Consider the following 23525-nt stretch of genomic DNA (forward strand, 5'->3'; position numbering starts at 1 on the left):
ACGAGGGACGGCCCCGTGGCGGGCGGGCCTTCCAAGCCAGGCCTGCGCGGCGCAGCGCCCGTCACGATGGCAACGGGGTCCTTCCCTGAGCGCGGCGCACAATATGGCGGCGCCCCTGCTGAGCGCGGCGCTTCGCGGGGCCCGCGGCGGGCGGAGCTTCGGAACGGCCGGTGAGAGACGGGAGAACCAGGGGAGCCCCGAAACCCACCGGGGAAGGGGGGGCGAAGGGGAGGGTGCTCTCGGACGGCTGTGTCCCGAACGCCAGGCCTTGTCACTAGTGGTGTCCCCCAGGGATCAATACTGGGCCCAGTGTTATTTAATTTGTTCCTCAGTGACTTGGGTGAGGGGTCGATGCGTCCTCAGCTGATGGCACAAAGCTGGGAGGGGCGGCCCACAGCCCAGAGTGCTGTGAGCCCTTCAGAGAGACCGGGGCAGGCTGGGGAGAAGGGCAGAGAGGACCTGCCCGAAGTTCAGCACAGGCAAGTGCAGGGTCCTTCACCTGCGGAGAACAACCCAGGCACCAGCACGGGCCGGGGCTGACCGGCTGGAAAAGCAGCTCTGTGGGGAAGGAGCTGGGGGTCCTGGTGGACAAGGAGCTGTCCGTGAGCAGCGCCGTGCCCGAGGGCACGAGAAGGCGCCGGTGTCCCGGGGTGCGTCAGGAGAGCATTTCCAGCAGGTCAGGGGCGATGCTGCCCCTCTGCCCAGCCCTGGCCAGGCCTCCCCCGGAGCAGGGTCCAGCTCTGGGCTCCTCGGGATGAGGGACACGGCGCTCCTGGAGCGGGTCCTGTGGAGGGCCACCAAGGTGGTCTGGGGACTGCAGCATCTCTGTCCTGGGGAAAGGCTGAGGGTGCTGGGGCTGAGGGGCCCTCGTCCCTGCGTGTCCCTGTCTGCAGGGAGGGCAGAGCAGGGCCCAGGCTCCGCTCCAGGGGGCCCAGCAACGGCACCAGAGGCCACGGACACCAAGTGGTGCCCAGGAAATTCCACCTGGACACGAGGCAGAACTTCTTCCCTGTGCAGTGCCCAAGCCCTGAACAGATTGTCCAGAGAGGGTGTGGAGTCTCCCTCCCTGGGGATATTCCAGAGCCATCTGGACACAGTCCTGTGCTCTGGGATGAGCCTGCTGGAACAAGAGGTGGGATCAGGTGACTCTGGTCCCTTCCAGCCTCGCCCATCCTGTGACTCCATGAACGTGGCTGTGGGAGGTGGGGATGGCTGTGGCCCTGTCCACGCTCTGCCCATCCCAGGCTCGTTCCTCTCCTTGTGAGCCCCTGGGATGTGTGTTCCCCCAGCCCTGCTCTGCAAGAGGGCAGCCCCGCTGGGGCCCATGCCCAACGAGGACGTGGACGTGGGGAACCTGGAGGCGCTGCCGAAGTACCGCAGCTTCACGCGCTACTTGCGGCGGGCGGAGCGGGCGAGCCGGGAGCCGCGCTGGTGGAACACCTACCGCCAGCACACCGACCCCCCCGCAGGTACCCGGCCTCAACCGCCCCCTGAGGCGCCCTGGCACAGGCTCAGCCCTGTCCCGCGTGCCGCTGTGCGGAGGGCAGATGTCTCCAGGGAAAAGGGGTTTTCCAGAGGGAGGGAGGCTGGCCAGGACCTGCCAAAAGACACGGAGCAAAGAAGTGGTTCCTTGGAGCCCCGGGGGTGCCACAGAGAGCAAAGAGCCAGAGCTTCAGGCCTGCAGCAGATAACACAGCTGGGAATGGGAGGGCCGTGGGCTGGGGAAGGAGGTGCAGAGGGGACAGAATCAAGGCCTGATTGTCCTTTCAGATCTTTTCTAGTGGGAGGTGTCCTTGTCCATGGCAGAGTTGGAAGTGGATGGTCTTCAGCGCCCCTCCCAACCCAAACCCTTCTGTGATCCTGATCTCTGGAAGTCTCTGTCTCACACTCTCAGACGTTTCGCAGGGGTTTGTGTTTGGGTGGTTTGGGTGCTCACGTGTTTCACCTCCTCTCTTTCCACCCCTCCCTGAAGAGCCCCAGACAGACATCGGCCTGCCACATGAGAGGCCATCACGGGCAAAGGAGCTCAAGGAAAGAAAGAGGATCCTGAGGGAGAACCGCCAGAATGCTGAGATGGAACGAGCGGCGCGGCTCCGGACTGGTCAGTGCCCCAGCACCTCCCTTCCTGCTCCAGCTGCTCTGGGTGTCCAGCTGCTGCCTCTGCATCCTCCCTCTCTCATTGCAGTGCTCATTCCCCTCGACGAGGTCAGGGCTGAGTGGGAGAGGACCAGTGGCCCGTTCCACAAGCAGCGCGTGGCCAAGCACTGCGGGGTGTTCCGGGACCTGTTCAAGGGGGCCACCTTCACCCCCTGGGTCGCCCTGAGGGTGCAGTACAGCCAGGAGGACGAGGACCTCGTGCCAGTCTACTATGGGAACATGGTGACTCCATCAGAGGTGCGAGAGGGGAGCTGGGAACGACTTGCAGCCCCTGGGAAGCCTCTTTCTGACAGGTGCTTCCAATGGGCATGGTTCATTCCAGGAGATGCCTTTTACAAGGGTGTTTCCTCTGTGCTGAAGGAAAATACTTTATGGGTGTATTTTATGGATGTGATAGGAAGAGTGATTGTAGGTTGTCTGGCAGGAGGCTGATGGTTATTTATGCCCTGGGGCTCTCCAGGTGGATTCCTCAGTGGCCTGGCAGTGCCCAGTCTGTGTTGTGTCCAAGCCTTGCCCTGACACAGTTCATGGAAGCTGTTGTGTGAGTGATTCACATTCTCTTTATATTGCTCTTTTAGGCTTCCAGTCCCCCTGCAGTGTCATATGAGGCAGACAAAGGCTCCCTCTGGACCTTGTTGCTCACAAATCCAGGTGAGCAGCATGTTCTTTAAAGGAACATGTTTAAACTGGGTTGTTTCACTCAGCTTTTGGTTAACTCCTGATTCTTTTGGCTGCACAGAGATAATAAACTCTGGAAGGGTTCAAGGCCAAGTTGGAGCAACCTGGCCTACTGAAGGTGTCCCTGCCCATGGCAGGGGGTGGGATGAGATGAGCTTTAAGGCCCCTTCCAGCCCAAACTGTGCTGTGATTCTGTGATGTTATATCTGTTAGACTGGGACACATTATATATGGAGGAAAGATTGCAGCCTCCCCAAGTCCATAGCACTTGAGAGAAGGGACAGTGACACAACAGAACCTGTGTCACACTATAGAGGAAACAATTTCCTGACTCCCATCTTTGTTTACCTCCAAGCTCATCTTCCTTGGCAGTCTGCCTGGAAGGCAGCTTTGCTGACACTGTTCACCTTGAGACACCAAGGCACAGTGAAGGATGCACCTGCCCAAGAAGATTTCAAGAATCTTGGAATTAGATCTACAGAGTTCCTTGCTCCTCATTTTAAACTCAGTCCTATAGGAATTAGTTCCTTTCCTGCTAAGGAAGGAATGCTGGGAGGTCTTGAGCTGCTCCCTCTGGTCAAAGCAGGTCTGGGCATTCTCACTTTGGGGTGGATGCTGGCACCAGGGTGTCCCTAAGTCACTTTTCCCTGTTGTCTGTTGGCAGATGGACATTTGAGGGATGCAGACTCGGAATACCTCCACTGGCTGGTGTGAGTACATCAGAGCCATGTGCTCTCTGCTTGTGGGCTGGGCAGAAACTCCTCCAACAGCTCAGAATCCATGGCTTTTCCTGGTGCTCCTGCCATTAGCTCCTTCAGCCCTATGTTCTGGGTCTTGTTATGGATGCAGGAGTTGCAGATGTTGCTGCTGTTCAGCATTCCAGTCACTGGGTGGGATTTTTCCTGTGGTGAAAGCAGTCTCTACTATCTGTTCCCTTATCAAATGGGGCAGAAATCACATCACAGCATGGCAGAGGGATTTGCAGTCCTGGATGAATCTGCTGGAGGGAAATGAGTGTAAATGTGTTTGTGTTCAGGACCAACATCCCAGGCAGTGACCTCAAGGCTGGTAAGGAGATGTGCCACTACCTGCCCCCCTTCCCTGCCATGGGGACGGGCTACCACCGCTTCATCTTCCTGCTCTTCAAGCAACACGGTCCCATCGACTTCAGCCAGGACGCTCGGCCGGCACCATGGTAATTCCTCTGCTCACTGCAGAGCTGGGCTTGGCTGCTGCTGCTTGTGGGGTTTGTGTATCTGTCACTGCACTAGAGGAGCAGCTCCTGTCACTCTGCAGAGTTCTCCAGGGCTGCTTTGGGTTTGTGTGTCCTCTGCAGTCACAATCCCAGCGCTGCAGAGTCCTGTTGTTACAGACCAGGCTGTTAGAGAGTGGTTTGTCCTGCCCAGAAACATGCATGGAGCTGAAGACACTGGGGAATTTCCTCTTAGTGGCTTCCTTTTCCACCTCTTTCATATGCCCTGGGGTGATGTGGAGCAGGGTATTGCTGCAAGGAGAGATTCACCTGGTGCTTGTGTCTTGTTTCCAGCTACAGCCTGAAGATGAGAACCTTTAGTACATTTGACTTCTACAGAAAGCATAAGGATGCCATGACCCCGGCAGGGCTGGCATTTTTCCAGTGTCAGTGGGACAGCTCTGTCACTTCCACCTTCCATCAGCTGCTCAGTAAGGAATGGGGAAGCTGAAGGGGGAGTCTGTGGGTGGGACATGGCCCTGTGGCTGCAAGCTCTTACTTGGTCTTGGCACTTGTCCAGGATCAGCACAGACTAAGCCCTTCCTGAGCCATCCTCCTCCAAACTAACAGCAGCCTGAAGGAGCAACCCCTAATCCTTGGCTGAGGATTTTAAAATAACTCCAAGGGCATGTTTGAGCAGCTCTGGTCCTGTGTGAATGATGGGGGGTGTGGGGTTCAGATGTGAGTCCCCTGCTGACCCTGTCACTCTCTGCAGACATGAGGGAGCCCGTGTTCGAGTTCGTGCGGCCGCCCCCCTACCACCCTCCGCAGGTGAAGTTCCCTCGCCACCAGCCCCTGAGGTACCTGGACAGGTACCGAGACACACAGGAGCCCACCTACGGCATCTACTAGGAGCTGTCCCCCTCTGTGTCCGTGGGATGCTGGCTCCTGGATTTCCAGTGCTCCCCTCAATGCCTCAGGAGGGAAATGACCAAGTCTCAGCCCCTCAGCTCTCAGTTCCTCTGTGCTGGGAGCTGGCGTTGGGTGCTCACAGGGCTGGCAACTGCGTGGTCAAGAAGCTGCTTAATGAGAACATTCAAAGTGAATCCATGGCCAGGCTGAACCCTTGCTCCTGATTCTGCAGCAGAGCTGAGCAGTGACTGGCAGGCTGCATCTTCCCAGAGACGATCTGCCTTGCTTCCCTGCAAGGATCAACGTTTTTCTTTTGCCTGTTTATGGAACAAACAGAGCCAGGCCAGCCTGGATTTTCTCCTCTCACAGGTTCAGGACTGTGTCAGATTTTATTTGTGCAGTCCTCCTGGAGAGATGAGTCTGATTAAACACTCTCTGAGCAATGCTGGCAAAGCTGTCTTTATTGGGAAGAGTCTGTTACCCCAGCCAGTTGGCCTAGAGCTGGGGAGCTCAGCAGGGTGCAGGGGAGATGGGCAGCCCTTCCACTGGCCAGAGTCACTTCCCTTCTTGGATGCTGTAGTTTGGGAATAGTGTGGCTACACAGGTGGTAAACCTGCACAAGGTCAGTGTTTGTGGAGGTCGCTTCAGCTACCCAAGCACGTGGACCTCAGCCTCCTTCCCCCCTCTCCCTGGACAGGATGTACCTGGTGTGGGCAGGTGAGCAGAAGCAGAGCTGCTGCTGGTGGCCTGGCACTGCTGCTGCTGGTCCTGTTCCCAGGCCTTGGAGAGCCTCTGCTCTGCTGTGCATCTCCTGTTCACATGGACCTCCAAATACCAACATATTCCTGCTGACATACCAACATATTCCTGCTCTTCTCAGCTCTGGTTCCCAGTAACTTTTTCTGAGGTTCCTTCTGCCAGGAAATTGGAGCCTTCAGCAAACAGCTGAGAGTGGGCTGATGTGCCCCCTTGCTGCCCGTGCTCAGGGTTGTTACCAGTTACTCCAGAGCCCCCTGAACTCCTCTCCAGCCTGAAGGATTCTGGGGTCTGGTTTAAGCTGGGGTGGGTCCACTGGGGAGGTGCCCACAGTGGAGACACAGGTTCCAGGCAGACACACAGGTCATGTTAGCCTCTCTGGGCTTTAAATATTTGGTCAGAATTGACAGATGCAGCCCAAAGGAATGTTTTGGAGCTGAAGCTTGCTGGGACATGCAGGGAGTTGTGACATATCCCAAGTCTTCTGTGGTCAGGAGGGTGGCTCTGAGCCTGCATGTGGTATGGAAGCTGGTCTGGATGATCCACCTGCTCCCTGCTTGCCCTCACCTGTGCAAGTGAAAGGGAAGCTGCTCATGAGGGGAGGCTGGAAAAACAAGGCTGTCCCAGCAGCTTGGGAACGTGAGCAAGATAGCACGTGGGCCTGGTACAGAGATAAGGCTTGGGCTGGGAAAACTGGAACTGAACTGTGACAATGAGGGGAAGGTTGGCAGTGCACAGGCACCACACTGGCCTCCAGGCAGGAGACTCCACCTGAGCAGGGACAGGTGGCCCAGGTGGCATCTTTATTGCGTTTCAGGGTGCTGATGTGCACAGGTGTTGCAAGAAAGTTCATAGGAAAAGGTGTGGTGGGTGTGCATGGGGACATGGCAAACAGCAGGAACTCTGGTTTAAGGGAAGAACGTGGTGCTGGCGTGTGCCACAGCCTTGCCACGGCACAGGGAGGTGACACGTGGCTGCAGCAGCAGTGGGTGCCTCTCTGCTGGTTCCCAGGCAGGAGCTCTGCACAGGGGGCCCTGTGCCAGGGGGAACTGCCATGCTCAGCTCAGGGACCCAGCCCTGGCAGAGCTGAGGATGCCTGGAAGTTCCCTCAAAAGGCAGTAAAGGAGTGAAAATCCAATTGCACATGGATGTGTGCCCGGCAAACGTGTTCATGGAAATACACATTGCTCTGATCCCTGTCAGCCTCTTGCGTGTCTCCCCGTGCTGTCACTGCAGCATTCCATCCTCTCCGGAGTCTCCCACCGTGCTTCATAGCCCTCCCTCTCCACGGGGAACAGCTCCAATCCTCCCTCCGCAGCCTGTGGCACAGCCAGTGTGACCAGGGGACAGCCACCGGGTGTCACTTTAGGAGTGCGTCTGGCCGGGAGCCCTGCCCCGCCTCTGGGCACAGCGTCACCACCTCCTCTTCCTCTGCGCTGAGTTTCTATTTCCCCGTCTTCTCGCCCCGGTCTCCGGCACAGGCAGGATGGCATCGCCCATATCTCAGAAGCTGGAGGAGAAGCTGGTGTGCTCCATCTGCCTGGAGCTGTTCAGGGTGCCCGTGACCTTGCCCTGTGGCCACAACTTCTGCAAGCGCTGCATCAGCGACCACTGGGACAAGCAGAAGCAGGTGCCCGCCGGCACCGACGCGAGCTACACCTGCCCCGAGTGCCGCAGGGGCTTCGAGCGGTGCCCGGAGCTGGAGAAGAATGTCACCCTGCACAGCGTGGTGGAGCTGGCACGGGACAGTGACGAGCGGGGCTCGGCCGCGGGCCGGTGCGAGGTGGCCCCGGCCGAGTTGTGCCGGCAGCACGGGCGGCCGCTGGAGCTGTACTGCGAGGACGAGCGGCGCTGCATCTGCTGCATCTGCACCGTCCGGGACTGCCAGCGGCACCGGCGGGTGCTCTTCGAGGAGGAACGAGCCAAAAAGCAGGTGGGTGACAGGGCTGGGGCCACGGGAAAACGGGATGTTGTGACAGCTCAGGCACACACGACATCCAGCTCCACTGCCCCGTGTCCTGCTGCAGGGACGTGATGTCCCTCTGTGTGCCAGACTGCCCAGCCTCAGCTGGACACGGGGCTGGCCAGGGAGGTGCCACCAGTGCCTGGCTGCTCCTTGAGAAACCGGGTGTTTCCAGGAACAGCAGTGAGCTGGGTAAATCCAGCAGCACAAGATGAATGATAACATGTGTTTGTTACCCTCTGATCTAGAGGAAACAGCTAAAAAAGGGGTGAAAGGCAGCACAAAAAATCACTTATTTCTTATCCTGACATTGAGTCCCCTTCCCAAGCTGCCTCCTTCCCTGTTAGCCTTGTCCTGCAGCCCTGAGAGGGTCCTGGGAGCCAGGTGGGCAGCAGTGGGCTGGGCTTTTCCACAGGATGTGCAACTGGACATGACTGGCAGAAATGACTGGATATGAAACTCAGTGCTCTGGGCTAGTTGAGGGTGTACAGTTACAGGTTGAACTCGATGATCTTGGATGTTCTGCTCTATTCTATTCTATTCTATTCTATTCTATTCTATTCTATTCTAATGTTATTCTATGCCTCCCTTCACAGACCTTTTTGGAAGAATCCCTGGAAAAATCCCAGGAGGAATCAGAGAGGATTGAACAGGCAATGAAGGAGCTGGAGTTGCAGACAGAGAGCATCAAGGTAACCCTGCAGCCTCCCTGTGCTGGCCTGTGGGTGGGAGCATGCTGATTCTCATGGCTCTTCCTGCCCAGGACTGCTCTGAGCTCAAAGATGGGATTCAGAGCAAATTCACTCACTTGAAGAAAGCTCTGGAGGATTTCCAGTGTCAGACAGTGGCCAGGATTGAGCAAGAGCAGAGGGCGGCTCTGGAGCACGTGGACAAGAACTGGAACCTGTGTAAGGACCGCCTGGATGTCCTTGGCCAGCACATGGAGAGGGCTCAGAGCCTGCTGGCCTGCCCTGACCACAAGACCTTCCTGCAGGTACCACTCTGGCACTGTTTGTATCCTCCCGTTTGCTTGGGCCTGCACCCTTCTGATGACAACAGAATCAGGTCCAACCCATTCCCACTGGGAACGCATCCTCAGTTTGGCTCAGGGATGTGCTGGGACTGTGGGAAAGAGCAAAAAAAACACCTGGTTTTTGGGGGTCTCTGAAAAGTTATGTGGGCAATGCTGGGATGCCCCTGTTGCCCACTGGGGAGACATGATGAGTGCAAATGGGTTTGCACAGTCCTCCCCAGACTGGTGCATGGTGTCTGTGTGTCTGTCCGCAGGAGTTCCCCCTGCTCCCACCTCTGGAGAGCCCAGAGGTGCTGATGCCCGTGGAGTTTGATGTGGCTGCTGTGATCAAGCCCATCTCTGAGATCCTCACCAGCATCTCCAGGCTCCTGCTGGAGGACCTGCCTGCCTGTGTGGCCCCCGAAGCCCCCAACCCTGCTGGCCAAGGTAACCCTCCTGCTCTCAGGGGTACTTTGAAGGGCTCTGAGTGATCCTGAAAAAGAGCCTGGCCTGTGTCACTGCTGGGGACACAGCTGCTGGGCACAGGGGTTTGGGATGGGACACATTTTTACTGGTCAGTAGATGAAGTGGGATGAGCCGGGTGGCCTCCCTGTGGCCCCTCCTTGCTGGGAATGCTGAACCATGGTGGCACATGCCTGCTCCCAGCTGTGGATACAGTGGAGTTCCTCCTCCTCCTCCTTCTCCTTTCCTTCCCATGAAGCCAGGAAGAAAGATGTTTTTGGGTGGCATTACTCAAAATGCCTGTTTCCATCCTCCACAGGCCCAGTGCATCCCCAGGAGCTGGTGGTGAAGGCTGTGGACCCTCTCCCCAAGTGCCAGCTCCGAGCTGAGCTTCTGAAGGGTAAGGAGCACAGGGGGCCTGGAGGGACAGCACCTCACTGGGGTCCCCAGCACAACGAGATGTCACCAAGCCAGGCTCCTTCCCAGGAGGAGGGTGGCTGTGGCTGCAGGGACAGGAGCTCCTTCCCTGGTTCTTCCAATGTATCTCCCTAAATGCAGAGAAGGCTGGTCTAAGGGCAGGGTAGATGGGCTGGGATGAGAAAGGACCCATTAGGGGGATTAGGAGCACCAGGAACTGCTTTCCCATGGAACTGAGGCTGTCTGGTATTGGATCAGTCACTGCTCTGCATGGCACAGCCCCAGTCCAGAGCCCTGCCTGCACCATTGCTCTCTATCCAGGGACATGGCCTCAGCATTCCTAGCTATAGTCCTTCATGTCCCCTTTCCTCCCCAGGCCAGCCATCTCCTGTTTTTAGGAAATCCCTCTGTGCTCCTCTTCCCATCTCCTCCCTGTTGGGAAAAGGTTTGGGTAATGTTCAGGCCATGTTGGTCATGTCACTCTTGCCAAGGTAGCAATTGTTGCCTATGGGACCTGTAGGAATTCCTTCCATCGGGCCCCACAGAACATTCTTAAGGTTATTAATAGGAACCCCCTGTTATTTATAGGCAGCGGGCAGGAGCCCAGCCAGCTGCCCAGCCCAGGTGTTGGGAGAGGAAGGTGGGGTTCTGGTGGCCAGGGAGTGCCCACAGCAGGAGCTATCACAGCCCATGCAGAGGAGAGTAACTCCCTGCAATACCATATTTGCCCCCTTAACACCTGGTTTTCTCCCCCTCTCCCAACCCACACTGGTACTTTTTGCTCTTAAAACCAAGCACATCCCTGCCAAAATGGCCACAGAGCCACTGTGCTCACAATGGCCACTCGGTTGTGAGCTTGGTTGTGCAAGAACTGTGCAAAGCATCGTGTCTCACTGCCTCAACAGCTATTTCTGGGCTTTTCCATTCCCTCTAGGGCAGGTGTTGCATCCTCCCCACTACCCTTCCCCTCCAAACACCCTGTTCCCTTCCATTCCGGGAGCCAGCCCTACAGAATTTAAACCCCATCACTGCTGGGAGGGCATAAAGATCTGATGAAGCATTTCAGCCCCATCCATGTCCTTGCTCCCTGCAGACCACCGCAACCTGACCTTCGACCCCGAGACGGCCAACAAGTACCTGGAGCTGTCCAAAGGTGCCCGCAAAGCCAAGCACAGTCCTGGCACCGTCCCTGGGAAGGGGCAGGGCCCCCGCTTCGAGCCCTGGCAGGTGCTGTGCACGCAGAGCTACGGCCCCGGCCACCACTACTGGGAGGTGAAGATCTCCAGCCACTCCGTCATCCTGGGGGTCACCTACCGGGGGCTCCCCCGGGAGCAGCAGCAGCGCCACAGCTTCAACATCGGGCTGGACGGGGGCTCATGGGGGCTGCAGGTGCGGGAGGATTGTTACCTGGCCTGGCACAAGGGCCACGCCCAGAAAATCCAGGAGCAGCTCTATAAGAACCTGGGGGTCAGCCTGGATTATGGCAAGGGGCTCCTCTCCTTCTATGGCCTCGGGGAGAAGACAAAACTCATCCACTCCTTCCACAGTGTCTTCACTGAGCCCCTGTACCCTGTGTTTTGGCTGTGTGAGGGGCGAGTGGTGACACTGTGCCAGAGGGACTGAGCCAGAGCCAGCACGCTGAGCCATAGCAAAGCTGGCAAGCCCAGGCTGGTGCCAAAGTGGAGCTGCAGTGAGGCTGTCGTGGTGCAGTGGGACCCCAGTGCTGAGGCAGGTGTGGAGTGCAGTGTTTTAACAAGAGCTGATGGGGACAGACATGTAAATTAACCTGTTTGATTTGCAAACCTGTGTGATATGCAAATATCACACTAGTGACACATGGCAGGGCTGGAGCTCACCATGGGTGCCTGCCCCTGCAAATAGAGCAAGGGAATGGGGGATAAGGAGGGTGAAAAAATGAGATTTTCCTCTTTCTTCTATCCCTGCCAAACCCCCAAACTTGGGGAAGGTTTGGGATGAGGGGGACCCCAGAGGGAGGTGCTACTGCCACGGGGTGCTCTGAAACAATTTGGAGGGACCTCTGTGCTCACACAGCCTCACATGCAGGCAGGTCCTGCTCCCCCCCCCCCAGCCCCTTCTTGGTTTCCTCATGCTGTTCTCAGACCTGGCAGAGCAACTTCTCAGGGTTCTACGCTGCAGCTCTTTGTACGATGCTGCTTTTCCCAATAAAGCTTTATTTTCTTACTGGTTTGACCTTGCTGCTGTTGGGAGATGTGGGACCCCGCAGCATTGGGGGTGGGGGGAGCTGGATACCCCTGCTCTCACAGCCATCCCTGCAGGGCTCCATCCTGCCCCTCTGTGTCCCTACGGGGCCTCTGACCAACCTTTGGAGTGACCAGCAGAGCCAGAAGGTGCTTTATTTGCTGTAGCACTCTGATAATGAAACCTGGTTTCCTACTGCTCTGCTCCAAGGTTGATTTGGCAGGGAAGAAAATCCAAAGTTTTCATTGATGTTTTTCCAAGGGTGAGACTGCAGGTCCAATATCTCCTCCCGCTCCTGTGGGAGTGCTGGTGAGGATTAACAGGGTGAAACTGGGCACTGGGTTCAAAAGTGCTGGGGATGTGAATGCCTGGGGAATGAATCGCATCATTTTTTCCTTTGGGGACAAAAAGTTTAAAAGGTTCAATCCCCTTCTCCAAGAACAGATATTATTTGTCTTGTGCTTCCTGCTTCACTCGACACCTCCCTGCTCCTCGCAGCCCTGTCCTTGGGTGAGGCCTTGGGCCAGCATGCACCTGGGAACTTATCCAAGTCCAAAAATTGTCTGTGTATCCTGCACAGAAGGGGTCCGGAGATCTCGTGAGGCAGATCTTCACTCTAAAAGCACTTTGGGGTCTTTGAGCCCTCTCTGGTGCCTGCCAGTTTCTGCCAGACCCCAGAGGAAAAGGGGACAGTGACTGAGCCAGGCCCTGGGCACTGCAGCCCTTTTTGGCCATGGGGAAGGCTGGTGTAGGTCCATGGACACGAGGGCTGGCAGGAAAGCACCTGCACCTATGCACTGGAGGGGCTCAGGACCTTCCATGTGGCCCCAGGGTGGGGAGCACCTGGGGAGCAGTGGAGTAGCAGCAGGTCCTAGAGGGGGAAGGAATGCTCAAGGGGAGCAGCAGGTCCTTGGGAGGGCGACTGGAATGGGCTGGCAACAGCTTCCCCAGATGGGAGACTTGGGGAAGGTCAGCAGCTCCCCTTAGCAATAGAACGCTGAGGAGGGCCCAGATCCCAGTGGGGCAGATCCTTTAGGAGGTGGCAGACCCTGGGTGGGGGGCAGCACATCCTCAGCAGGGTGATATCCCCCCGGGGCTGATCTCCCTGAAGACAGCCCATGCCAGGGACAGGGACCAGATGGGAGCAGATCCCATTTGGGGTGAGACCCTTTCCAGGACGGCGAGTGCCTGGGACCGGGCGCCGGGGTCGATGCTGTGGGTCAGTGCCCCGAGGACGCAGCAGCCCCCACGGGCACCGCGGGGAGCGGAGCCGCGGCTGCGGTCGCGGGGAGGCGGAGCGGGCGGGCGGGGCGCGGCTGCCGCCCGCCTCCGCCGGGGCTGGGACCGGGGCCGGGGCCGGCCGGGGCGTTCAGGGATGGATGCTGCGCCCGGGAGCGCCCCGTCGTCCTCCGCCGCGGCGTTGCGGCTGGCGCTGGCGGCTCCGGGGCTGCCCGAGGGTCCCCTCGGCTGCCCCATCTGCCTGGACGTGCTGCGGGACCCGGTGACGGTGCCGTGCGGACACAACTTCTGCCAGGGCTGCTTGCAGGCGCTCCGCCAGCGGCCAGGCCCCCCCGACGGCGGCGGGGCGGGCGGGGCCGCCCGCTGCCCGCTGTGCCAGGAGCCCGTCCCCGCGGCCCTGCGGCTCTGCAAGAACCGCGCCCTGTGCGAGCTCCTGCCGCTGCTGGCGGCCGCCACCGGCGGCTCGTCCCCGTCGCCCTCGGCCGCCGCGTCCCCGACGTCCCCGGCCGCCGCGTCCCCGATGGCGCCGGGAGCCGAGGAGGAGGATGCTGCGGGGGAGGAAGGAGCCGTGGTGCTGTGCGATGTGTGCCCGCCGGAGTCCCGCGTGGCGGCCGAGCGGTCGTGCCTGGTGTGCCTGGCGTCCTTCTGCGGGGCGCACCTGGAGCCGCACCGGCGCGCCCCGGCTTTCCGCGCACACCGGCTGGTGGCCCCGCTGCGCCGGCTGGAGGAGGGGCTGTGCCCCCGCCACCTGCAGCCCCTCGACGGCTTCTGCCGCACCGAGCAGAGCTGTGTCTGCGCCCGCTGCCGCGCCCACGAGCATCGCGCCCACGACGTGGTGCCCCTCGAGCAGGAGCGAGAGCACAAGCAGGTGCGTGGGGTGGGGAGGGGCGCGGAGGTCCCCCCGCGGGTGCTGCGGGTGGGACCCTGGTGTGGGGGTGTCGTGGGTGCTATGAGGTGCGGCATCCCATCCTGCACCCAGGTCCTCACGGGGAGCCCAGCCCCCACGTGGGGTGTGTGCAGGTGCAGCCCTGGTGGGATGCCATGTGTGGGGGGTGCTGTACTCTCACCCCTCGGGGGATTCCATCCCGACATATGGACAGGGTGCTGCGCCATCAGGGAACCCCTGGGACGGGATGCGCAGATGGGGACGGGTATCGAGGCAGAGGCGCTGCCAGGCATCCCGTGGGGATTCTTCCCGCTGCGGAGCCGAACTCGCAATCCCGTGGGTGTAGGGCTGTGGCGAGGCGAGGCTGCCTGGGACACCCCACAGCGGCCACCCCCGCGCTCCTGGGACACCCGCCGTCCCCGTCTCGTTCCCACAGCTCCGTCGAGGCGGTTTTTCTGCCCGCGCTGGCAGCCGGCCCGGACGCCGCTCCCGCTCCCCCAGCCCTTTGCATCCTGCCGTTTTGGCAGCGGGGGTTTTTCCATCACTCCCATTCCCAGATGTGACTGAGTCACCTCCTAAACTCACGCCCACGAGCCTTCCCAGGAGCTGGGGCTCCAGTCCCAACGTGGTGCCGCCTTCATGGGCACTGCTGCCTTGAAAGTGTGGGGCCTCTGTGGGGCTTCAGGCAGATGGGAACCTGTGAGGCTCACAGTGTGGTGGCATCTCGCATGGCCATGAGGCATTTGGAGACCTTGGGAAAGTTTGCCTTTTCCAAGGAGGCGCCCAGCCCCAAACCAGCTCCCCCTCCTGACGGGCTGCTAGTATTGCAGGAAAACCCTTTTATCGGCACTATTAGTCATGAGGTGCCTTAAAATAGAAAGCGTGTGTAATCCCAGCCCCGAGGAGCTGTCAGACCTCGGCAGGCGCTGCTTAATGTCGCCTGCAGGACCTCTGTGACTGCCCTCGGCCACCGCCCTCGCGCTGCGAGGATGCACGGGGAAAGCATCTGTAGCTGCTCCCCGGGAACAAGCACTGCAGGGAGCAGGGCCAGGGGGCTGAGCATCAGCAGGGAGCTGCCGTGGCTGGGGAGTGCCCTCCTGGCTCCCGAGGGACCCGTCCTCGTGATGGGCAATGGCTGAGCCAACAATAGCGTCTCAGGAAACGCCGTGTTCGGAAGGTGCTTCCTTTGCAGTCTGTGCTCTGGAGCTGGTTTGCTTTACTCCTAAACAGAAACCTCCAGGGGACTCTGTGCTGAGTTTCTGAGTGCTTCAGGCCTGCCTTTCAGCTTCTGCACCAAACCCAGGTGGATTTTTCCCAGCCCTGGGTACTCGCTAAGAGCACTTGCTTAGCTGCAGTCACTGCCTGATGGGTTTGCTTTCAAATTCCTGTTTTGTTTGGTTTCCGCTGGGACCAGGGTGGGGAATGTGGAGCTGGACACGACCCTTTCACTTTCCAGCTGAGTGAAAAGGGATGTTTGCAGGTTGGATGTTGCAGGGAAGGAAAACAGGAAAACAACTCATGGTTCCCCTTGCATCCTTCACCCAAAGCCTGGTAGCAAGGTCATGGTCAGAGAGGGTCTGTGGATCAAGCTTAGGGAGAGGCTGAATGCCCTGTGGTTCCCACTGGGACTGGGCGTAAAGCTCAGTATTTGTCCTTCATGTCTGCAGGCCCAACAAGCCAAATTCCTCAGCGATGCGGAGAATGAGCTGGAGGAGCTGGCAGTCACCATCACCCAGGCCAAGAAGATGGTGGAGCTCATTAAGGTGACTCTGCAATGGCTTAGCTCTGGGTGTGCAGTTCTGCTGGGCTGGGGGTGGAGGAGAAGCGGCTGTGAGATTTTGGGGTGCATGGGGTGTAAAGATGGTGCTCACAGGAGCACCATGGTGATCCTGGCAGAGATCCCTGAGGATTCTTTCTCCTCATTTCTGCTAACACTCCTGGCATCTCTGACTGCTTTAGTTTTTAACATGGAAGAAGGAACAGGGCAAGGACCATGCTAGGGCATCTTCTGGCTCTTGCACCTTGTCTCCCCAGGCTCATGGGGGGGTTGTCCCCTTTGGCCCTTGTGCAAACACGTCACTTTCCTGGTTGGGGACACCAAATGTGGTGCAGCAGTAAGTGGCAGTGCCCAGTCAGGTCTCTTGGCAGATGCACTGTGAAGTGATCTGAGTTCTTGGGTGAAGGGGGTGATGGAGTGTCAGGGGGATTACACCAAGCTGAGAACTGGGTGCTGGGCAGAGCACAAACATGGCCCTCCTGCACCCTCACCTGTGGGACCTGACACCTCTCTCCCTGCACTCAGGGTGCTGCCACAAAGGAGAGGGAAAGGGTCGAGAAGCTCTTTGCAGAGGCCTCTGAGGTGCTGGCAGCCTTCCAGAAGGAGGTGATGGGGTTCATCGAGGATGAGGAGCGCTCCATGCTCGGGGAGGCCGAGGCCGATCTCCGCTGGAAGGAGCAGAGACGAGCCAAGCTGGCACAGTGCAAGCAAAGCCTGGAGAATGTCCCCAGCACTGATACCATCTACTTCCTCCAGGTGGGATGGAGCAAGGAGGAGCTGACAATGCTGTATTTTGGGCTTTGTCCCATTTCCCATGGAGCTGGGGGCCAGGAACCCTGGGATGTGCAGGCTGCTGAATCTCACTCCTGTTGGCACAGCCCTCTCCCCTCCCCTCTCCCAGGGGGGACAGGCAACCACCCTGTTCTGGTTTGAAAGCAAAACCAGTAAGAGACTCCAAGTCAGAAATACAATTTATTAGGAAAAGAGAAAAGAAACAAAATACATGCAATAACACAAAAGAAAAAAACCACAGACAGAGTCAGAATACAACCTGACACCCCTTTGGCCAGCGTGTTGGTAGCAATCCAAATTGGAGTGGCTGCAGCCCTCCTGGAGTGGCAGATGTGGTTCTGTTGGAGCAGTGATCCTGTAGAAGGGTGTAGTCTTCCTCTGAAGGTCCAGTGGAAAACCTCAAGCTGTTCCTGTTAGAAACCTGTAGGAAGGCTGTCTCTGATGTCCCCAAAACCCAGATTATATCCAGGTAGGAATGCTTGGCTACTCCCTCTGGGCAGAGCATCTCCCAATGGGATGTTACAGTTCTTATCAGTGACATTCAATAGCTCATTATCAGCAGATGTCTTCCCAGAGGGAGAATTGGTTGTGAAAGAGATATGGAAAACTGCTCCCTTAACAGAAGACAACTGCTACACAGATGGCAATAGAAAACATCTTGCTTCTCAATCTGGGACACACCCCCACCTCTGTCCTGTGTGTGACTCAGGACAGGCTGATGTGCTGCCCAGAGCGGGTACCTGGGTGAGGGGGAGAGCAAGAGTTTGGGGTGCCCCACTGCCTCCTCCAGCATCCTGCCCCCTGCCTGACAGCCCAGCAAGAGGAGACATTTTAGGGAGGAGATGCTGCTCCATGCGAGGTGGGCCTGGTTTGAAAGGGAGTGAAGAGAAGGTGCCAGGAACACGTGGCTGGGAAAGCGCTCTCCTCCCATATGCTGTCTTTGGGCCAAGTCCTGAGAGCTGCCAGATCCCAAATCCTCCAGGGCTGGGTGGGGTTCTGGAACAAGAGACAACTTTGGCTTGTTTGAAACCTCCTGAAACTCCGTCTTTTTTGGATCAGGAATTTCAGGCCTTGAAAGCAGCCATGGAAGAAAACCTCTCTCCACCTTTGAGCTTCCAGAAAGAGCTGAACTTCACCAAGTGCACCCAAGCAGTGGGCGCCATGAAGGATGTGCTGTCCACTGCCTGCAAAAACCAGTGGAACCACTTGCAGGGGAAAGGAATTGATGGATTGAATTGCCAGGAGATGGAGGAAGGTTTGTGTTCACCTGGCCCCTCGCCTGGATGGTTCCCTGTCCCTTTCCCTCTTCCCTGCATGGCCCGTGTGAGCGCTAGCCCCTGTCCTTCCAGCCCTAGAAGCTGCTCAGCACGGGTTCCCTGCACGTTGCACAATCCCTGTCTGGGCTTACGCCTCTTTGAGGTTTTGTGAATTTTTCCATGGAGACTGGAGACTGGAGAGGCAACAAACAGCCTGGGAGTTAGGCAGGGCCCTGTGGGAGGGGGCAAGTGGCCAAAGTGGCCTCCTGTGAAAGGGAACTCTTCTTCCCAGGACAGACAGACCTCCTCATGGGGCAGACTGTGGGCTCCCACACATGCCAGGGTTAGAGAGTTGATGTGGCAGCTGTCTCAGTTAACCTGAGCTAGCTCCTTTCTCATTTTCTTGGATGCCCATGGGAATTGCAGCCGGTTCCTTGCCCCGCTGCCTGCCTCCCTGGGGTGACAAAAGTGGTGTCTGTCCTTTCCTGTGTGGAAGCCACTGGGGATGTGCAGGGGGAGTGGGGATGCTGGCTGGGGCTGTGACAGCTGGGTGCCATCAGGGGCAGGGCACGATGCTCCAGTAACCCCCTTGGTGGTGGTTTGGTTCCTTTGCTGATGCAAACCCTTCTGTCCCTGTCTCGGCAGCGTTGGCCGAATCCCGATTTCCAGACAAGTCAAACAATCCTGCCTGCCTGGAGAGCCGTGATTATTTCCTGAAATGTAAGTGGGTTGTTGGAACCCTGGATATTGAGAGTTTTGGGCTTTCTGTGCTGAAAGAGAACACTACATTTAACCTGAGGCTGTGGAGAAGACTTCCAAAATTAAATAATAGAATTAGGATTATGGGTGTGTAGTTTCAATAGAAGTGTGTAACATCACGTAGTAGAAAACTTAGAGTTTAAGGTTTTAGAATAAAGTAATATATATAAAAGCTAAGATGGAGGTTTTAAGGCAGTGACTAGTCCTTCTTCTTCACTTCTTCATGGATTTAGGTGGTATTTTATTTATTTTGGTGGGGGACTTCTGCTTTGGGTTGTTGCTAAGGCCCGTCTTCCCTTTCCTCTCTCCTTCCCGCCTGCACGGCGCTGATCCAGCGGCTGTGGGAGCGCTGCCACCAGCAGAGGAAATTCTGCTTGGCTAACAGGGAAGCCTCCTGGCTTTCCTGACAACAGTCAGAGCCTGGTTAGGTGATGGCTTTTTTCCCTTGTCTGTGGTTCTGCTTGCCCAGCTGTCCCAGGGGCACTGCAGGCGTCCTGTGTAATTTCTGCTGCTTTCCAGCCCTTGGCAAATTGAATCCTCTTTAAATTAGATCAGAGTTTGTGCATCTGCCTTGTTTGCTGCAGGACCCTGGGCTGGTGAGGGTTGTCTGCAGCAGCAGAATGACAGGGATCATGCAGTGGTGGAGCAGAGTGGGGCAGGAGAGGCTGAGGCTGGAGGGTGCAGGGCTGGGCTTGAGCTCCCACAACCCACCTGTGTGTCTCCAGCCTTACAGGGGATATGGGGTCACATACTCACATGTCTGTAGGGGACAACATCTGCCTCAGAGCAGCAAAACCTGGGCTCAAGGAGGGTGTGCTCTTCTGCTGTCAGACTGAGACATGCCATGGTTCAGACTGCAATGCAGTTGATAGTGATCCATGCCCAGAGTTGTTCCCTGGAAGAACTTCCTTGGACATCCCCTCTGTTTGGTATCCATCAATGGCTCTCCCATGGCCCATAGCTGCACTTGCTGGGGGCTGCCTGTTTGTAGCTGTGGAATACCTGGCTGTTCTCTCTTCTTGGGGTCTCTCTCAAGTGCATTTATCTGCGGTTGCCTGAAATATGCTTTTACATGAGATTTCCTTACCACCAGTCTGTCAGGTGGATTCTCCAATGTCTGGTATCATGATTTAGCTCATCAAGCAGCCCCTCTGCCCTCTCCTCTGCCCAGTTACCTCTATTCATCCTGCTTATGGAAGTATCAGCTCTTTCATCCTCATTGACTGAAATTTGCCATGGGACTTGGAAACAAGGGGACAGAGTGAAGGAAAGGTCAGAAAGGATCATGCTCATCATCAAAGGCTGGGGCAGGGAGGATTTCCTTGCATTTCCCTCCGCATGCTCACTTCTCCCTCTTGCCCCACACAGTTGCCTTCATCATCGACCTGGACAGCGACACAGCTGACAAATTCATCCAGCTGTTCGGCACCAAGGGGGCCAAACGGGTGCTGTGCCCCATCCCCTACCCGGAGAGCCCCACCCGCTTCATCAACTGCGAGCAGGTGCTGGGTTTGAACCTCATGAACAGAGGCAACTACTACTGGGAGGTGGAGCTGATCGACGGCTGGGTCAGCATCGGGGTCATCGCCGAGGACTTCGACCCGCGGGAGGCCTACAACCACGGCCGCCTGGGCAGGAACGACAGGTCCTGCTGCCTGCAGTGGAACGGCCAGAACTACGTGGCCTGGTTCGGTGGCTTCGAGTGCGCCATCCAGCAGCCCTTCTTCCACACCATCGGCGTCTTCCTGGAGTATTCAGAAAAGGCTTTAACCTTCTACGGAGTCAAGGACTCCAAAATGACCTGCCTGCAGCAGCTCAAGGTCTCCCCTTCTGCCAAGGGGAAGCTTGACCCGTTCCAGAACAAGATCAACCGCCAGTTTGCCTCTCTTTTCTCATGCAAGCTGAAGCCAGCCTTCTTCCTGGAGAGCGTGGATGCCCACCTGCAGATCGGGCCACTGAAGAAGGATTGTGTGTCGGTGCTGAAGCGCCGGTGACTGCCCAGGGAGAGGGGCACAGACAGACCCACAGAAGTCTCTCCTGCAGGCCACCTCTCTTTGGTAGCCCTGTCTGTCTCTGTGGCAGCCTTCCTCCCTCCTCTCTGCACTGTTGGGGACCCAGGGCTGGATGGAGCCTCCTGATGGGCAGGGCTGGGGGCCAGGATGGGGCTGGATCCGAGTGCCAGCTGTGCCCTGAGTGAGCTTGGGCCAGTCCCTGTGCTGCTCCCTGCCCCTTGATTTCCCTTTCTGGACATCAGGGACTGTGACAGCCTTTCTTGGTAAAGTGTGCTGCTTGGAAGTGCCACACGGATTTAGAGCTGTGCCTTGGCCACCTGCCCAGTCCCTGTGCTTCACCTCTGCTTGCTCTGCCCCGGCGACTTGTGCAGATGCTTTGTGCCTTATCCAGGCTCTGTTGCTGATGCTTTTTCAAGTGCTGCCTCATTGACACCTTCTGCATGCTCCTCATGAAGTGCCTTTGATGGAGCAAGCCCTGTGTGGATCAGCTGAACCCCCAAAGCAGACGTGGTCACTTCCCATCACCTCTGTGCCCTGGTATGGGAAAGATGGTGCTCCAGGGAGAGGGATGTGGAGGAGCCTGGCTGGGTTCTGGGGTGATGCTGGGGTCATGCAGCACCTCTCCTTGCAGGGCTGCCCACCCATTAGTGCTGTAAATGTGAAACAAAGATCTCTGCCCAGCTGGGAAAGGGAGAAACCTCCTGCCGAGAAGCAGCACCACTGTTCCCACCTGGAGGTGGGGAAGGGAACAGCACAAACCAAGTTTTGAGGATGTACTTTAAGTAAACACATTCTTTGGTAACTCTTAGCAAAGCTTTACAGCCAAATTTTCCCCCATGTTTTTGATGGCACAATTGTTCTGGGGGATTTTAGTACTGTTAAACCACCAACTCTTCACGAGCCCTGGGCACACTTGAGCTGAAAATCTGCCCCTTAGCTTAGGGATTTTTAAGTGACAGAGGTGCTGTGAATATATCCCAGAGATAAACGGTCTGGTTTAGTGTTCTAGGACAGCTTTAAGTGCCTTGATAAAGGTGCAGCATCAGTCAGCTACTAAATGACCCTTTGGACTCTGGGAATAAGTAACAATTAACAAAAACTACTCTCAAGCGAGAGGGAACACTCTTCCCTTCAGGAAAGGTGGAAACTCGAGGCTGAGAGACAAAACTGCCAGTTCACATGTCCTAAGGGAGCTTTTTCATCAGGGAAACAGAAATACTGCCTGTGAGGGCGGCACAGAGCAGCCCCTGTCTCAGCACAGCGTGCCTTTCCACAAGTTTATTTTTTCTGGGAATATTTTGCTACCTACCTCCCAAAGCTTGCTTTAGAGAACCGTGGTGCTGTATAATGTACACCAGGAGAGAAAATACAGAGGGTCAGGTTCTTCACTGGCCTGAGTGAGTCAGGGATGATGCAACAACCAGCAGGAATAACAAATAGCCCATTTAGCTAAATATATGATATATATTTTTTTCCCCCAAAGGATAAGCTGGAAATCATAGTGCTATATTGAAGTGGAGCCAAGGGAAAAATGTGAATAAAAGGCAGGCACAAATCTGGGAGGTTTGAAGTTAAAGCCACGTTTACATGCTGAGGCTCAAAGAGCTCCTTTACTGTGACTCCTTTGCCAGCGTTGCCAGTTTCTGCTGGTGCAGAAAGAGCTGCCAGTACCCTGAAAATTAGGATATTTTAGTGGATGAAGGGTCTGAAAGCAGCCACCCCTTCCCTGGGGCAAGGCTGGTGAGTCAGTTTGGGAAGGGGCTTGCTGGGATCTGTCTGCAAATTCCTCCTCCTTCTCCTCCCCTGCATGAGGTTACTCCTAAACTGCTGCGAGCAGTGGGAAAAGGAACAGTAGGGCTTCCAGAATGAAATATTCAGCTGAAATCTTGGCCTTTCCTGGCTGGTGGGAATGCTGCCCAGACTTCTGTCCGGATGGGAATTCATTCTCTGCGTCCTGAGCTCCAAACCCTCTTTGTTTGGCTGGCGCCAGCGGCCCCTGCAGAGCTCAGCCCTTGCACGAGATGTCAGCGGTGACACAGAGCAGGCTGCTCTGTGCACAAGGGCAGAACGTGGCGTCAGGAGTTCCTGATGGAAGGAGAAAGGCAGAGCTGTGCCACAGCCCGTGCACGGTCACATCCTGGCAGGACAAGGAAGGGAAGGAACCTTCATCTCTGCAGGAAGAGATCTCCCACATGGGCCCACGTCTGCACCTAAACCTCATTTATTCAGGCTAAACTCCCACAGTTTGCAGCGAGGAGTTTTGCCAGAGTAAACAGAGCAGATCTGGGTCTTTGCCCTGTTTCGTTTCGCCGTAGGACGATTGATTGCTCCACAGGGAAACCCACGCTGGAGCCACTCATCCCACCCCTCTCCACTTTCCCAATGCACAGACACAAACCTCTGGCCTCCTTCAGGGCTTGGGAGGCTCAGAGGGATCCTCTCTTTCCACTCTGTCACCATGTGGGAGCAGCTCAAGAGGCCCCTGGGGTGTCTGGGCACGGTGTATGGTTGTGCTGCTGCTTTGGGTGGGTTCATGGGTGCAGCTCCACGGAGCATCTGGGCAGCGCCTGTGGATGTGCCGCGGTTGGGAAGCGCTGCCCAAGCCTCTCTTTCCTGCTGCTTGCTTTTATCCTGGCTGGGAGTGCTAAAAACCCTCCTGGTTTAGGGATTAGGGTTTAGCAGTCCCCTCAGGAGCTGGGTCAGAGTTTGCTCTGTGCTGCCAGGAATTTGTAAAACTGGAACGATCAGGGAATGTGCATCCTGCCAGCTCTGGATCCCTGATCTTGCTGTAAACAAAGGGTTAAACGCAGGGTGAGATGAGTTGAGATGGGTGACAGCACTTAGCAATTTAAACAGCCTTTCCTTGCTCCCCTGGGTTACTTCTGCTGTCACAGAGTGTTCCTCTTTTTAATTAGGATTTTTTAAATACAGTAACTGTAGGGTGTTTTACAGTGTGTGAAAAAACTGTAACAGAATAATATAATGGTGTTAAAGACTATGATTTGACATTAAATATGATACAGTCATTGCCCTGG

General features: G+C 56.8%; 3 protein-coding genes across 3 annotated transcripts; all 3 read left to right on the forward strand.

Moving 5' to 3' along the window:
- The first annotated feature begins 79 nt into the window (after positions 1-79).
- Positions 80-5392, forward strand: MRPL38 (mitochondrial ribosomal protein L38). The gene is made up of 9 exons (XM_053995084.1): positions 80-170; positions 1290-1469; positions 1973-2101; positions 2186-2394; positions 2736-2808; positions 3500-3545; positions 3872-4030; positions 4382-4518; positions 4803-5392. The coding sequence occupies exons 1-9, from the start codon at positions 104-106 to the stop codon at positions 4937-4939; spliced, it is 1137 nt and encodes a 378-aa protein (XP_053851059.1). The 5' UTR covers positions 80-103; the 3' UTR covers positions 4940-5392.
- A 1672-nt stretch (positions 5393-7064) lies between these two features.
- On the forward strand, positions 7065-11751 carry TRIM65 (tripartite motif containing 65). Its single transcript, XM_053994673.1, has 6 exons — positions 7065-7628; positions 8255-8350; positions 8422-8652; positions 8946-9117; positions 9452-9532; positions 10643-11751. The coding sequence occupies exons 1-6, from the start codon at positions 7182-7184 to the stop codon at positions 11170-11172; spliced, it is 1557 nt and encodes a 518-aa protein (XP_053850648.1). The 5' UTR covers positions 7065-7181; the 3' UTR covers positions 11173-11751.
- Positions 11752-13144: 1393 nt separating this feature from the next.
- TRIM47 (tripartite motif containing 47) lies at positions 13145-23516 on the forward strand. The gene is made up of 6 exons (XM_053994934.1): positions 13145-13876; positions 15562-15657; positions 16197-16427; positions 17523-17718; positions 18365-18439; positions 19847-23516. Exons 1-6 carry the CDS (start codon positions 13145-13147, stop codon positions 20470-20472), a joined length of 1956 nt encoding a protein of 651 aa, XP_053850909.1. The 3' UTR covers positions 20473-23516.
- The last annotated feature ends 9 nt before the right edge of the window (positions 23517-23525 follow it).

The sequence above is a fragment of the Vidua macroura genome, chromosome 19 (genome assembly GCF_024509145.1).
Source record: "Vidua macroura isolate BioBank_ID:100142 chromosome 19, ASM2450914v1, whole genome shotgun sequence".
Lineage (NCBI taxonomy): Eukaryota > Metazoa > Chordata > Aves > Passeriformes > Viduidae > Vidua > Vidua macroura.